Raw genomic sequence first — 17,074 nt, 5'->3', positions numbered from 1 at the left:
AGGTCTTCAGCCAATTTGCTTTGTTTTCCGGTTTGTCCAATGTGAAGACCACTTTGTAAGTACTGACTGAAAAACTGAAGAAGTGTGAGTGATCCCACTGGCCTGCATGTGGCCTCTATTTCTGCTTGTTCATTTGCCTGTAGAACATTGATATCAACACATAGGTGTAACTAGGGTATGGCAGCGAGGGCGTATGCCCTGAGCGCCACTTGAAGGGGGTGCCACTGGGCAGTTCTCCAGGTCCCTGCCACCTCCAGCCACACGCACTCCAGGTCCCCTCCTCTCCGCGCTTCCAATTGGCCAGGCCAGCGCCGAGCTCGCTTTGCATTGGCTCGCTGCCCCACCGATCGTCATTGTCCCGTCCCATTCTTCTAAACTCCAGTAGCTCCAGGGACCTCAATTTCGTCTCAGCTCGCCCCCTTCAATTTTCATTGTAATTGGCTGGTATCACTCTATTAGTTGGTTCGGCAAGGTGTTATCTTAGAGAAGCTTTTTAGAACATGCAAAAAGTGACCTTGTTAGCAATCCCTCATCCCATGAGAAAGCCAAAGGAGTAGATGGGTATATAGGGAATGCAGAGGAAAGCAGATGTGCATTTGGAATGGCACAATAGCTGCCACTTAGTTATCTGTGATGGCAGTACGTCATTCTGAAATCTTCATGAGTTGGTCATATTAAATGTCACGACACCACAAAAACCAGAGATGGAGTGAAAATAGTGATTGAAAACCCTGAGCTTGGGAAGGAAACGTGCAGAGTTAACCGGCTTTCGGCTAAGAGTCTGTGGTAAATAGTTCAAAGAAGCCATACTTGATGTGGGTGGATTTCTATTTTAAGAGAAGTCCTGCTCGGCACTAGCAAGTGTAATAAAATGCAGGGCATATGCATGCACTTGTGGCAGGGGTAGAAGTTGGGGCAGCATCAGACCAACAGCCCTAAAATGGCATTGGTCAAGCTGCCCAGCTAACTCAGCAGAAACAGGCTGGGGAAGAAGGGCATTCATATGTATGGATGTTCCCGCCCACTATTGTTATTTATATACATGACTCAGTCAATCAGCAAACGGCGGAACTTGAACAGTATAAAAGCAGCCTTTCCAGCCCTAATAAAGAAGTGAGCTTAACCTGCCTCACTGTCTGTGTGTGTTTCTTTGTAGTGGTTGGCTACACACTAATTCGCATTCATCTTAATTGTGCATTCAAGTTTGCAAATGGGGTGGGAGTTAATATCTCCGTCATTTGCTGTGATTGAAAATGAAACGAAAACTAAATCCCCTGTCCTGAAAACCCTCTGACAAATACCTGCACGCTGTTTTTCTTTTATACCCACTCCCCATCGTATTTGGCAGCTGCGTCCAGCCGAGCGATCGCAAGGTTGCTCCTTCACCTCTGCTCGCTGAAGCCAGAAGCCGGGCAGAGAAACTGATACGGCCACTGACTCACTCCCCTAGCTGTGGGCAACCCCTGGGTCCACCCATGTGATGTCAAGGTAAAGGTAAAGGCTCCATTATTGTCACGCGATACTACATTTAGAATGTAACATACATGAAATTCTTTAACTTTTGTCTACCTTAAGGCAGGCCCTAATTTGTTCAGTGCCCCTCACAAAAACCCACAGTACCTGGTGTTCCTAGGCGGTCTTCCCTCCAAGTACGGACCTGTCCTGAGCCTGCCAAGTTTCCGAGATCAGACAACCCCAAGCATATTCACGCTATCAGGCACTGCAATTGATGTTGTAAATCGCGAGGAAGAAACACAAAAACAATTTGCATGGGGGGGGGGGATTTCCAGGCTCCCAGGCCTCTTCTCTTCCTTTCCAATTCTACAAGATGAAGGTTGGGGATTTACATTTACATCTGGACTGTTTATTTTAAACCTCAACCCTTCCATCAATGTGATCGTTCCGCTTGTCAACCACTTTTGAAAGAAAAGCCTCGGACTCTTTTGGGATTTTGGAGGTAATGGGTTTTCTCAAAGAGTCGGAATGCATTAAATTTGATTTGGAAAATATTAGATACTGGAGGATGTTTTGCCTTGTGGGAAAAAAATCCCGAGCTGGCCCGCTACAAAAGGAAAACAAAGAGTATCTCCAACTTCTGTGCAAAGACTGTTGTAGTTTTAGTTTCACGTGGAGCACTGCTCAGCCCCGCAAAATGGCTGCCCGGTCTTAAAGTTTGGACAAGAGCACCATTTCAGGGCTTGCCAGAGGCGCAGTTTTCTGCAGATACTTCTCCCACCTCCACGGCAGCACTGACAACTCTCTTGTGTAAAAACAAACTCAGCCTGCGGATGCAAACTTTCCTTTAAACTTTACCCCTCTCACCTTCAACCTCTGTCCTCCGGCATTTGACATTTTCACCTTACTGAAAAGACTATCTGCCCTATGTATGCCTCTCGTAATTCTATATACTTCTATTAGGTCACCCTTGGCCTCTAATTTTGTCTAATCTCACTTTATAGCTAATAGATTCTGATTCAGGGAAAACCCCGAAGACCCTTCCTTGCACCCTCTTCAACGCCAGAACTTCACACAATTGGGCTCGAACCAATATTTTATACAGCCGCATCGTGACTTCCCAATGTTTAAACACAATGCCCTGACAGATGAAAGCAAGCAGGCCATGTGCCTTCTTTACCACCCAATCCCATAGTATTACCACTTGCAGGCGACTATGCACGTATCCCAAGATCCCTCATACATCAATGCTCCTAACAGCACTGCTATTTACTGCAAATTTTCCTCTGGAACTTGGCCTCCAAAAATGCAACACCTCGCTCTTGTCTGAATCAAACTCCATCTTCCATTTCTCTGTCCAGATTTCCATCTGATTATAATATCCTTGCTGAACCCTTTGGCCACTTTCCTCACCATTCACAGATCCCACCAATTTTCATGCCACGTGAAAACTCATTGCTCTTTACTGCCTACATTTTCATCCAAATCATTAATATAATTAACAAACAACAGAGGTCTCAGCCCTGATTCTTGAAGGTCAAAGAACCTCCCTCTGTCACTATTCTTCATCTTCCACAACCAAACCAATTATGGATTGAATTTGCCAACTCGCTGTGGATGCCATCTTACTTCATTTTCTGGAACAGCCAACCATGAGGGATCCGCCAAATGTTTTGACCGAAGTTCACGTAGGCACGACTCTCAGTAATTATTATCATAATTTCCTCAAAATATTCAATCAGATTTGTAAGCCATGATCTCCTCCACACAAAATGGCAGGTGGAACAAACGATGAATGCCTGCTCGTCACTCGAGGAGGAGAGTGAGGTCCATGCTTCTTCTAAATGCAAGTACATCCTGTCCCTAAAAATCTTCTCCAACAATTTTCCTACTACAGATGGAAAGTTCCCACTATTTCCTGATTTATCCTTGCTGCTCTCTTAATCAAAAGAACAGCACTGGCTATACTCCAATCCTCAGGCAATTTTCCCATGGCACAAAGATTTCTGTCAAGGGCCCAGCAATCTCTTCCCTTACTTCCTTCGATATCTTGGAATAGATCCCTTCAGGTCCTGGGAACTTACCAACCTTGATGCTTTCAAGACACCCACAACTGCCGTTTTCTTATTATCAACCTAGCATATCAATGTATCTCTCCCTAATCCTATCATAATTCATGTTCTCCTCCTTAAAGTATTCTTTAAAGACCTCATGCTTATCCTCCAGTTACACATGTACATTCACTCCTTTGTTTCATTTTGTTCCAACTGCAGTTTTTTTTAATTATTATTCTCTACTCTTGCCACTCTTAAACGATAAATTATCCTTCTCAGAACACTAGTTGTAGTCGTTTCTTTCACACCTCGGGAAGCAAATGATCCATCCAGCAGCCAGTGACACAAGGGTGGAATTTGTTCTGGTTGTGAACAGAACAAACAGGAATCAAATGAAGGAAGTGTTGCTAAAATCCCTCGATTCTGAAGGAAAACCAGTCACAGCACTTCAATTGAAGTCTCATCAGGATCCCATAATATAACATATTACGAGCTCCCGGTTCATTTAGTTAGAGTATCACTTTAAGGACTAGTACAGACTGCAGCCATTCACAGCTTTGGAGAGACTGGGTGGCATCAGCTACATCAGGCTTTACCCAAATCTGCTACTTTGTCGAGGAGAAAGGACATTGGGCACTTTTTCCAGGGACACAAGTGGTGAGAGAGTCCTGTGTGTGGAACACTGAAGGAACAGCTCTTAATGACCAGCAGCCACCTCATCAAACACGGAGCAGGAATGACCCAGTGTGATAATGGACAATTCCGCTGATTCTCACTGTCAGGGGTATTATTGAATCCCACTGTGACCAAAGGAAAGGTCACTTTGATTGATCAGTACCTGGGTTTTGGAAGCACCACTGAAGTCACATGTTTCTTTTCTCCTACGCAAGGGAAAGGGGAGTTGTGACAATTGTTTGTACGAGAGGATATTTCTCTGGAAGAAATTCGATAAGGATTTGAGAGTTTTTGGTAGTCTGGCCACTCAGTCTCTCCCATCTCCTTCTGGGCATCAATTTAAAAGTCTGTGTTTCGACAATGGATTTCTAAGACTGAACTATGGAATGACTTTCCAGAATTGTGCCTAGGTTTGGGTAAATCACACACACATTCGCACATAGTTTGACTAACGTGTTATATTATTAGTTTGACTAATGTGTTATATTATTGGTAGTTATTAATAAATAGTGTTTAAAAAAATAACATTGCCTTGGTGAATTTCCATTGCTGCTGGTCTGCAACATAACAAATGTCTTTACTCTTGAAATCTAATCCTCTTGCAATTAGCAGCAATATGCCAACCATTTATCTTCCGAATTCCTTGCTGTAGCTGCAAGTCTCAGGCAATTGTGCACACTGACACCCAAATCACTTGACATAGAGCTTTTTTTTGTGCATACAAGTAATAGGGATATAAATTGTTTTTTTAAAATGATGAGAAATTATATGTCAAGTGATTTGGGTGCACAATTGCCTGAGACTTGCAGCTACAGCAAGGAAAAGTGTACATGCAGAAGGATAGCATTCTCTTTTTTTTGGAAAAAATAAAATATTATCATAACATTCAACACTAAATAAAACATACAATATGAAAAATTGTCTTTACTACAAGTGTTTTAGTTTACACAAGAAAGTTTTACAAGTATTTAAAGACATCAGAAATAAGTCATTATTGGAAATAATGCAAGAACATTTTATTCTTGTAAATGTTAAGTGGTTATTTTTGAAATTTTAACTTTAAGTCATACATTTTGATTGCATCTACCTAAAACAGGATTCATTGACAAGAAAGCAAAGATTTTTTTTTAAAAAAACCTCCAAACTTTAGATTTATTAAATTCATATAAAATTCCTTTTCGTGCTTTGAAAGTCGCAGGCCTGGAGCTCGACCGCCACCTGGTGGGTTCTCGGAGAACTTCAGGTGGATTCTTAATGTATTCCCTCACACAACTTTCTAATGTTCCACACCAACAGAATTAAATCTGCATTGTAAAGTTTCTGTACATTGTCTTTCTTTAGGCAAGTTGAGTATATATTTTACATGTAAAGATGCAAAAAGATCATTCAAAAAGGTCTTTTTGTATCTTTACAACGCATCAAAATGTAATGAATTTGATTGACAGGGGTAATGCAATCAAACTCACTGAATTAATTTTAATTACATTACTCTTAAAACCTAAATCAATTGATAATTTTTCTGGAAGAATAAATGACACATACGCCTCAATAACAAATAAGTTATTTTCCCTCAAATTCAAGGAACTAAAATTATTTATTTTTAATTTTGAACTGATTAGATAGAGCATTCTGGACTGATTCCAATGCAGCACCAGTGTCTGGGACATGGATCTGTGGTTCCGAGGTAGTCCGCAATGTGCAAGTGTCCCATGTGAACTGAAAACAAGTTCATAATTGGCACTCAGAAGCACCATAAGGTAGCTAGTGTGGGAAGGACTGCTGTAAAAGAAAATGATTTTCTGTTTTTACGATTTAAAAAAATGCTCTTTTAATTCTATTTTGAAATAAGATGTTTTCTTTTTAATTAAATGACAGTGAAGCAGGAGTATTAAAGAATCCAAAAGGATATAGATCCTTTTAGTTATAGATATCTGCAGAGAAATAGCAGAATCCAGACCAGAGCGAGATTGCACTTTGGTGACAGATCAGATGTAAGAGGGAGCCCATCCACTTATGGCAGGACTCTGGAAAGCTTTGATGTTCAGGGGATTGAGGGGTTCAGGTTCATAGAGGTTTGAAAGTGCCCACACAAGTAGAGAGGATAGTAAAAACATTAAGGTAAGCTTGCTCTCATTGGCCAGGGCATTGATGATAAAAGTAAGAAAGTCATTGAGCTATGTAAAACTTTGGGTAGGCCACGCTCGGGGTATTTTGTGTATTTCTAGTCGCCCCATTGCAGGAAGGATGGGGTCTTTGGAAAGGACACAGAGTGATTTACTGGGATGTTGCCTGGATTGGAAGGTAAGGAGTGCTTGACAACTTGAGTTGTTCTCTCTGGAGAATCTGAGGCTAAGGCAGTGGCTTTAATAGTTGAGAAAATTATGAGAATCATTGATAAGGTAGACAAAATCATCTTCCCAGGGTTATAACATCACATACTGGGGAACAAGCTTTTAAGATGAGGAAGAGAAATTTAAAGGGGATGTGTGGAGAAAATGTTTTACACCAAGAGTGGGTTGCTGGAATGGGCTGTCAGAAACTGTGGTGAAAGCTTTTAAGAGGCTTCTGGATAATCACATGAATGTATAGTAAGGAGGGATCATTATGTGCAAGCACTGTTTTAGTTTAACTTGGACATTATATTCGACACTCATATATGGGCTAAAGGGGCTGTCCCTGTACTGTACTGTTCTCTATTCTAATTAGGATGGCTTAATAACAGCTCCAGCATCCCGGCTTCAATATGGAGCTGTCTGTGTGGAGTGTGCATTTTTGCCTTGTCCCTATTATTCTCCAGATGCCCATTTCCTGCTACTTCCCAAAGATGTACAGAATGGTAGGCCATCTGACCACAGCAGTTACTCCTAATGTGGAAGCAAGTGATAGAATCTGAGGAGATGTTGCTGGGGAGAGTAAAATAGGACCAATGTAAATGGGTGTGTAATGGTTGCCATGGATTGGATAGGCAAGGGCCTTCTCCGAGCTAGATGAAATTGATGAAATATTTGATGAGAAAATCAAGTTGCAGTTCCAATACTAACTCCAGTAGTGGAAGATGTATTTACATCTTGAGAGAGTTTAATCCTGATGCCAGCTGATTGAAATGTGAAAATGGCTAATTCAGTAGCAAAACTTCTCATTTTGATGAAAATCAGGGTTTTTTAATTAACGTTTTAATCAATGATTTGCAGCAGATTTGTTTGTAAACTATTTTAAAGTGTAAAAAATGCCCTCATAGTATCATCCCTTTATATCTAATATAAAACATGACTTCAGCGCTAAGTTGAACAAGAGGGATGGAAGTTTGAAACATCCTTGGGTTGCTGCATTATTGAATGTCTGCGTCATGAGATCCAGTGAAAATCGCTTTCAGTGATTTCACAAAAGGAAATGATTCCAGTAATATCATGGAAGGACTGTCCTGTAGTCAGTCAACTAAACCTTTCTCAAGAATTGTGTTGAGTGGAACTGACCTTATCTATTGAAAATAACAGGTCACTATTCATTTTTAAATTGAGTGATAATTAACATCAACCATGTGTTCAGTGTTCATTATTATTCTTGCCCAAGAAGAAATTACAATTTCAAAGCATAGATAATGCTCCAAGGTGAGTTACCCTTTAAAGTATGAACATGCAGGGAGATGATACAAGGAAGATGATTGGCTCATTGTTTCAAAACTGAACATTGAGTGATTCTTTCCAATTGGCCAATTTGGCATGAAGTTTCTATTCATACAACATCAGGTTTTATCTTCAGTGCTCTTTAAACAGATATCAGCAAGTATTATTTTTAACCAGAAAATTAAAACAAATGAAGGTTGTAATGAAGAGACCAAGAGAAATGGCTCCGGTACCTCCTTCCTGATGGTAACAGTGAAAAGAACATTAAAGGTCCTTTTGATAGTGGTCTCTGACATATTGGACTTCATGGGAGATCATCAATATCATACCCTCAAAACTGATCAGCAAACTCCAAGACCTGCACCTCAACACCCCACTGTGTAATTGAATCATGGATTTCCTCACCTCCATACCCCAATCAGAGAGGATTGGTAAGAGCATCTCCTCCACAATCTCCTTCAGTTCAAGTCACCACAAGGCTGTGTTCTTAGCCCCCTGCTCTACATGTACGACTGTGTGACTCAATGTGACACCACCACCATGTACAAATTTGCAGATGATACCATGGTCATTTGCTGCATGAAAAGAAGTGGAGTCAGAAAATAGGAAAGAGATTGAAAACTTAGCGGAATAATGCAACAACAACAACCTCAAACTCAATGTCACCAAAACCAAGGAGCTGAAATCCAGAGATGTACAATTCAGTGATCATTGGGGTATCAGAAGTGGAGAGGGTGAGCAAATTTAAGTTCTTAGGAGTCACTATTTCAGAGGATCCTTACTGGAGACAACACATTAATGACATCATGAAGAAAGTATGTCAGCGCCTCTACTTCCTCGGGGTTTGGTATGACATCAGAAACCCTGGCAAATTTCTACAGACCTGCGTAGAAAGTGTGCTGACCGGCTACATCCTGGTTTAGTATGGGGACACCAATAGCCCTGAGTATAAAGCCCTGCAGCCCAGGAAGCAAAACCCTCCCCACCATCGAGAACATCTACAGGGAATGCAGTTGTCGGAGAGCAGCAGCAATCAAGGACCCACACCACCCAGCACACGCTCTGCCATCAGGAAAGAGGTATAGGTACCACCAGATTTGCTCCACCAGGTTCAGGACCAGCTGCTATCCCTCCACCATCAGACTCCTCAACGACAAACTCAACCAGAAACTTATTTAAAGTCACTTACTTTATTGATTTGTTTACTCTCTGTATTGCACAGTCAGTTTGTTTACATTTCTTTATTAGTTTACATATCTTCTTGAGTACTATTTCTTGCACTACCAATAAGTGGTAATTCTGCCTCACCCACAGGAAAAGGATCTCAGGGTTGTATGTGATGTCATGTACGTACTATGACAATAAATCTGAAATTTGTTTCTCCTTCCGCAGATCTTTCCTCCCTATTTAGCATCTCCAGCTTTTATTTATTATATCTATCCTTGTAATTTAAAAAAATTTAATGTTCTTTTCTCTTTTGATGAAGGATCTCACTATCATGTCGTTTTGTGCCACTAATATCTTGCCAACGTGTATTCTAAAAAATCCCAGTCTGACAACATATCCCTTTTCTAATCAAGGGAATATAAAGTCAAGTGTGACTCAGCAGAAGCCAGGAACCAAACCTGATGACTTGCTGCATTCTTGTCCTTTGTAGTCCATGCGCTATGCAACAAACGAAAGAAAAACCACACAGAAGCTGCGAGTGAGCTGAATCAACCGACTTTACTGGAACTCTCCAGGATTTATCAGCACGACTCCCATGATCCTTTGTACCCCCATCCCGGGACCATTGTCACGTCAGCCCCATGTGTGTCTGCACCTCTGTGACACAGTTCACTTGTGGATCAGTGCAGCCCACTACACCGTAATATAACGCACAGTGCAAGTTCACAGTGAGCTGTTAAAAATGTTTAATTAAATATTTTATCAAAGTGTTGATAATTCAATTAAATGACCAATTAAGACATTATCTTTCATAAGAAATGCATTTTCCAATCAAAAGTAATACATTGCATTAAAACTAAATATTAGTGTTGAAAACTTCAAAGGAAATATATTTTTATCCTCTTACTGTTTGTCATTCAGTTTAAAGAATGACAATGTGATCCTGCAAAAGCCATCTTCCTTCTAATCAGGATCTAGAGTGATGAAGTTTGACTTTGGTAACTTTTTTTTAAAACTGCAGAAGTTGATAATCTGAAATAAAAATAGAAAAAGCTGGATTTACGCACCAGGACAGACAGCATCTGTGAAAAGTGAAACAGTTATTTGTTTCAAGTCCAAAATCTATCACTGATTTTGGCTCAGTTTTGCTTCTTCTTTTGGCATAGTTTGGCCTGTTGAGCATGTCCCATAGGCTTGCTATTAGCCACACATCACACAGACAAAGAAGTATAATCTGATCTTAACTGCATTAATTTGGTCTCATCCTATCAGGGGTATTTCCCCACCCCCACCTACCAGTAACTTCATTAGTGAAAGTGTTTTATCTTTTTTCCCCCAGTCATGGATCTCGGACCATAAAGAGAATTCTGTTTCTCTTCGCACAGATGTTGCCTGGTTTGCTGAGTGTTTCCAAAATCTTTTTAAAATTATTTTTAACTTTAGCAGAGCTGTACTTATGACACTGGACAACAAAGATGTTGCTTCCTGAACACTCTTGGGTGTATTTTATAGATTATCGGCTGCTGATCGCAAAATCACCTTAAAGATGTTCCTATCACATGAAGTTTTGTTTTGCGATACAACCTACTTTTCTGTGATTTCCTGTCATGTTTTAAAACCACAAAGTTCAATATGTCATTGAAATTTCATTTTCTGCTGGGACGTCTTCCCTGCTGAACTTGCTGCAGTGAATGATGAACATGGTGAAAGGTTTCACCAGGACATTGCAATAATGGAAACGTGGTATCAGGGGAACTGGAATCCATCAATGCTGGCCGACTATTGTTGGACACTGACACGAGAGGTATCAGATGCTGAGTGCAAACGAAAATCAGCGGCAAAACATTTTTAGGTCAGTTGAACTAACACAATGTCAGTGTCATTATGCGATTAAACATGTTAAATTCAATAAAAGATAATTTAATGTTCCTCCAACTTCTTACGTGATACAGTAAATCTGAAATTATCTTTGTGTTCAGTTTGAAGTTATCTATGATAATGACAAATTTTCTTTTCAGGAAGCAAACATTTTGAAAAAAAATTGTTGTCCAATGTTTATGGTGCATGTGGTATGGTGGCACTACATACATGTTACGATGATAGAAAATTTGTCACAACCATTTAATATTCACATTAAAAAGCTCCAACCTCTGTAGCCCAGAGGTGCTTTCTGATTTTTAAAGCCTGCACTTGAGGTTGGGCTGCAGGACTTGGCAACAAAGGGAAAGGATCGGTGGGAAATGGGAAAGGAATCACTGAAGTGGAAGCACGTGGAAATATCGAAGGAGGTTTTTGTTCTCCATTTGTCACCCTGGGGACCACGCAACCGGTAGGAGAGACTTTCCTGAACTGTTCGAGATGGACACAGCTGAACACGGATTCCTTATGATGAAACTGTTCCGCAGGAGGAAAGATACCTGCGAGAACTTCAGCTCTGAAATGCGACAAGGAGGTCAGTGCGGACTGGTGATAACCCGCACTCCAGTGATGATGGTTTGTCTCAACTGTCACCACTTCCCTCTGCGATGCACATGTGCTTAAATGTGACACCAAGCGAGTCTTCAAAGGGTCAGAATGATCTAATCCCTCGGTCATGCTAAGATATCTGGCAACTTCAGATAAGCATTCCCGAAATCCCAGGATCCGGTAATCAGTAGCAAATTCTGGTGTTTTGAAATAACCTGTTAATTCAAAACCATGTAATTAAACCTGTGCAACACATCTTATTGCAATAAAAACAAGCAAATTATGACACTACTCCTAACTTAAAATAAAACAAAATACAGGATGCATTAAAACTGCAATTTTCAATGTCAAAATTCCACATATTTAAATTTAAACATGCAAGATCCTAAGGTGAATTGATAAGATAGACGTTAGGATGTTTTCACCAGTGGAAGAGTCTCAAACAAGGGGACAGAGCAAGAATTAAGCTGGTTAATTAAAACTGAGATTTGGAGACAGTTCTTCTCAAGGAGGGTGGTGAGTTTCTGGAATTCTCTACCTGGCAGGTGCTGGAAGCTGGATCATTTAAAGTGAAGATGGATAAATGTATAATAGGTCAAGGAACAAGATACATGGAGGAATTGTACAGTGGAATGCACTGTACAATTGTACTGATGGCAGAAGAGATCAATCATGGTCATATAAAATGGCAGGGCAGTCTTGGAGTGCCTGATGACCTACTGCTACTCCTATTTTCCTGTGTGCAGGTACTCCCATGTGTTCTCACCCTCTAACTGCTCCCACTCATGCACTGACCACATAACCTTTACTGTTTATCCCATAATCATTCTTTTATCCTATGAGAAACACCCCCTTCCCTCATCCTCACAGCAGTTTTACAAGCTCTTTTTTTTCTCTTCTCAGTTCTGACTAAGGATCTTTGATTATCCCCTCAAAACTCAAGACCTGGGAGTTAACATCCCACTGTGTAATTGGATCATGGACCTCCAGATCACAATTAGTGAAAATTAGTAAGAATTTCTCCTCCACAATTTCCATCAGTACCAAGCACAACAGGGCTGTGTTCTTAACCCCCTGCTCTACTCACCTTACACCTACGACTGTATAGCTTGTTACGACAATAACACCAAATATAAATTTGCCCATGATACCACAGTAGTGGGTTGTATAAAGGAAGGGGATGAGTCAGCCTACAGGATGGCGATTGAAAACTTGACTGAATGGTACAAAAAAAAACCTTGCACTCAATGTCACCAAAACTATGGAGCTTATTGTTGACTTCAGGAAAGGAAAGCCAGGGGTATATAGTCCAGTGATCATTGGGGGATCAGAAGTGGAGAAGGTGAGCAAAATTTAAGTTCTTGGGAGTCACTACCTCAGAGGATTTTTCCTGCACCCATCACACCAATAGCAGAGGTTTGCTATGACACCAGAAACCCTGGCAAATTTCTACAGAGGTATGGTGGAAAGTGTGCTGACCGGGTGCATTACCGTCTGGTATGGAAACACCAATACTCCTCAGTGTAAAGCCCTCCAAAAGGTGACACAGCCCAGGACATCACAGGCAAATCCATCCCCACTATTAAGTACATCTACAGGGAATGCTGCAGTCGGAGTGCAGCAGCAATCATCAAAGACCCTCACCACCCAGCACACTCTCTGTTCTTGCTACTGCCACCAGGAAAGAGGTCTTGGTGCCACAAGGCTTGCACCACCAGGTTCAGGAACAGCTGATACACCTCCACCATCAGACTCCTCAACGACAAACTCAATCAGGGACTCTTTTAAGGACTCTTACCTGTGCATTTGATGAATTTTCTTTTGTTCTCTCTGTATTGCACAGTCAGTTTGGTTACATTCGCTATCTGTTTACAGTTCTTTTATTTGTTTACGCTGTGTACAGTTATTTTTCACACTACCAATTATGGTCATTCTGCCGCACCCGCAGGAAAAAGGAATCTCAGGGTTGTATGTGATGTCATGTTCGTACTCTGACCATAAATCTGAAATCTGATCTGCAACACTGACTGAGTTTCTCTTTCCTCAGATGCTCCCTGACCTGAGAATATTTTATCTTTTGTTTTAGATTTCCGGCATCTGCATGTCTTATTGTAAATTTTCCACTTTTAACTGTATTTTGAAATGGGGCAAAGGGGCAATCAGAGACAGCTAATAAATGACAGCTGTGCTCGCAATCTTCCCATCCTGTATAACAGAAAAGATTAATAAGAAACAGAGAAGCTGTAATCAAAGTTAGAGAATGACAATGTTCTCAGCATTAATGTGCTTTTTTTGTTACAATCTGTGTTTCAACCAATCAGAAGGTTGACTGGCACCAGGTATTTAGTCTCTGGGAATCAAAAGATAAACACCATCTTTCAGATCCCCGTTCATCAGAAAGTTCCTGCAAAATCATGAAAGATTTGCTTCATACAACAATGCAGTTGATCACAGCTCACCACAAACTCTACACGATTCTCACTGAAACTGCAATAACAAAGTGGCCATTCATTCCATAACACCCAGTCGGTGTTAACTCTTCAACTATCTTCTAATCCAACCATATTTTCCTGCCTTTCTCCTCTATCCTTCTCTACTTTACAAAGGCTCATCCAATTTCCTTTTAAGTAATTCCAGAGTCTCTGTCAGGTCACTTGTCTGAGGGCTACTGGTACCCCAGGACTCCCTGCTGCATGGTCGGGCGGCCGACGACTAAACTGGCTCCCCCACCAGACTTGCCAAGTGCAGTCGGTGGCTAGACACCCTGCAGGATGAAAAACAAGACCTGTCAACAGGCGGACAAACCCTCTCGTAGGGTCAACAGCCGTCTCGCATCGAAAGGGCATCCTTTGCATAGAAGCTTGGTCTGGCCATTCACAGCAACAGAACCTAGCCCATCCATCTTGGACATCACCAGGCCACTGGATCTGGGAGGGGGTGTCTGGATTGAGGTGAGCGCGGGTCCAGGGCCACCCTCTTGACACCCCCTCCCAGATCCAGTGGCCTGGTGATGTCCAAGATGGATGGGCTAGGTTCTGTTGCTGTGAATGGCACGCATGCTGTTCCTTTCTGAGGAGTGGGGTATAAACCCCACCAACTGAATGAAAGGAACCATCCATCATCCTATGAGCTCGACAGACAGACAATTCCAGAGTAAATCAACTTCTGGCAAAGTCCACAACTTCTCAATTTGCCCCTCATGTTCTTATGAGAATAATTCTTGCTATTAAGCAGTGCAAATAATTTTCAAGTTTCATTATTCTGAAGAGAACCATTCAATTTTTTTTAAGAAAACACTTCAATTTCTGTACAGAAATCTCATCCTCACATATTTGATACTCATCTAACAAATCTGTAGATCCCCCCTTCCCAAAGGCGTTTTCATCACATATCATGCTTAAAGTCAGCAAAAAAAAAGGACTCTAACGATTGAATATTAATCGCATCCCTTTCAGGACATCCCCCAATACACTTTACAACGCTGGACTTCGGGAATGTAAACAGTTGCGGTGTTGGAAACGCCTAATGAAACATTGCACGCAGCGAACTCCCACGGGGATGTGATAATGACCGGACACTCCGCTTTAAGAACATTGCAACCTCCCACCCACTGTTCTTCCAGATTGACATAATTAACATGTCCACAAAACTAGAGATGCGGGCATTTTTAGTGAGGGCGGTGGAGCGGCGTGTTTGGTCATATGGAGGGAAAAAAGAACCATAAAAAACAGCGCCCTTCCAAGGAGGAAGCTGAAGCCCCATCAACCCACTGTGGGCTTCAGAAGCCACCATCTAAAGGAGAGAGAGAGAAAGAAAATATATGACTACAGGTGCCCTGTCGTCCCAGGTTTGCAAGGGAGATCCCTGGGCGCGCAGCCGTGAGCGCCTTCAAGGAGGTCCCTGGCTCTGAGCCCACCCCCGCGGAGAGTCAAGACGGGGTTTCAGCCCGGGGACACCTCGTCAAATCACTCCCACCGCGGTCTCCTCAGGCAGTCGCGCTTTTCAGCAAAATTCACCCGCACGGTCTGGGATATAGGAAAGGGTCGCCACCCGGGACTGCGCCTTTTATTCCGAAATCCGTCCGTGTCCGGATCCAGCCCCGCGAGTCGAAAGCGCTCAGCATCGTGCTCACCTCTCCCACCGCTGGTGTGCAGGATTTTTAAATGATCCACGGTCATTTGCAATATTTCAGCTTTTTCCAGTTTCGTCGACCCCTACAAAACGTTAGACAAAGAACGGAGTTTTAACCTTCTGAAATCCGCGCTCCGGTTTTCAGGGACTGGCTTTGCACTTTATCCGGAGTACAGGTTAAAAAAAATAGCCCGAGTCCGCGGGGTGAAACTTGCTGGGTTCCTTCCAAACACCAGTGCAGCGAGAACCCCCCCCCCCCCCCACCCCCGGTGTCGGGGAACGGGCAGACCCTACCTGTTTCTCGGACGCGCTGGGAATCAGTCGGCGCAGTTCCGATAAGCTGTTGTTAATACGGTCTCTGCGGCGTTTCTCGACCATCTGCAGAGAAAGGAAAGTGCAGTTTTGTCAATGCAGAGAGGAAGCGATTAAAAATAAAGGTGATTTTTTAATGGGGGGACGGGGGGGGGGTTGGTTTGTAAACCTACTCCACGCCTCTTCTTCCGTGCCTGGTTCTGGAAGAAATTCTCGGGATTGGACCCCTTGTTCCTATTTAAAACAAGATTTAAATCAGCTCGGAAACAACATTGATTATGAATTAACCGCGAATAATTTCACTCACTCCGAAATAAGGAGTAGATTATTTACCCGTTTTGATCTTCACTGTCCGAGGAGCTGGTTTCCACCGACCTCTTCATGATGAATTCACCCCGTCTCGCCAAATGAGCTTCTACTCCGAGAGTCGCGTTGGCTGCAGTGAGTTGAGTCCTTCCCACGGTATCAGTTTATCAGCCTCTACAGCAGGACCCTCCCGGCACCGGCTGATTGACAGTTCTCCCGGGGCCTCAGTTTTTCTTTCCTCTTCCCTCCAGCCACGGGCTGCTCTCCTGCTGAAGAGGTTTGCCGGAGCTCTGGCGGTCGTGCCTCGGTGCTCGGGGAACCTGTCTTCTGTCCTCGGTGCGCAGTGGAGAACGTGTGTTCTCCCAAATCCCGAGTCAATGACGGACCTGTCCTGCAGTTAGTGCCCTTTGTGGACCCGACAATTTCTCAGCCTTCCCCAGGAATCGACAATTTCTCAGCCTTCCCCAGGAAACGACAATTTCTCAGCCTTCCCCAGGAATCGACAATTTCTCAGCCTTCCCCAGGAATCGACAATTTCTCAGCCTTCCCCAGGAATCGACAATTTCTCAGCCTTCCCCAGGAATCGACAATTTCTCAGCCTTCCCCAGGAATCGACAATTTCTCAGCCTTCCCCAGGAATCGACAATTTCTCAGCCTTCCCCAGGAATCGACAATTTCTCAGCCTTCCCCAGGAATCGACAATTTCTCAGCCTTCCCCAGGAATCGACAATTTCTCAGCCTTCCCCAGGAATCGACAATTTCTCAGCCTTCCCCAGGAATGACAATTTCTCAGCCTTCCCCAGGAATCGACAATTTCTCAGCCTTCCCCAGGAATCGACAATTTCTCAGCCTTCCCCAGGAATCGACAATTTCTCAGCCTTCCCC

The 17,074-nt window shown here is 42.6% G+C and overlaps 1 protein-coding gene across 1 annotated transcript; it reads right to left on the bottom strand.

Moving 5' to 3' along the window:
- Nucleotides 1–9,513: 9,513 nt before the first annotated feature.
- LOC138737421 (hairy/enhancer-of-split related with YRPW motif protein 1-like) lies at nucleotides 9,514–16,498 on the bottom strand. The gene is made up of 6 exons (XM_069888157.1): nucleotides 16,217–16,498; nucleotides 16,057–16,117; nucleotides 15,866–15,949; nucleotides 15,573–15,654; nucleotides 11,392–11,655; nucleotides 9,514–10,006 (listed from the first exon to the last, which is right to left on the bottom strand). The coding sequence occupies exons 1-6, from the start codon at nucleotides 16,264–16,266 to the stop codon at nucleotides 9,984–9,986; spliced, it is 564 nt and encodes a 187-aa protein (XP_069744258.1). The 5' UTR covers nucleotides 16,267–16,498; the 3' UTR covers nucleotides 9,514–9,983.
- Between the last annotated feature and the right edge of the window lie 576 nt (nucleotides 16,499–17,074).

This window comes from Narcine bancroftii, chromosome 6, assembly GCF_036971445.1.
Source record: "Narcine bancroftii isolate sNarBan1 chromosome 6, sNarBan1.hap1, whole genome shotgun sequence".
NCBI classification, from domain to species: Eukaryota; Metazoa; Chordata; class Chondrichthyes; order Torpediniformes; family Narcinidae; genus Narcine; species Narcine bancroftii.
This window is presented reverse-complemented; position numbering and strand designations above follow the sequence as displayed.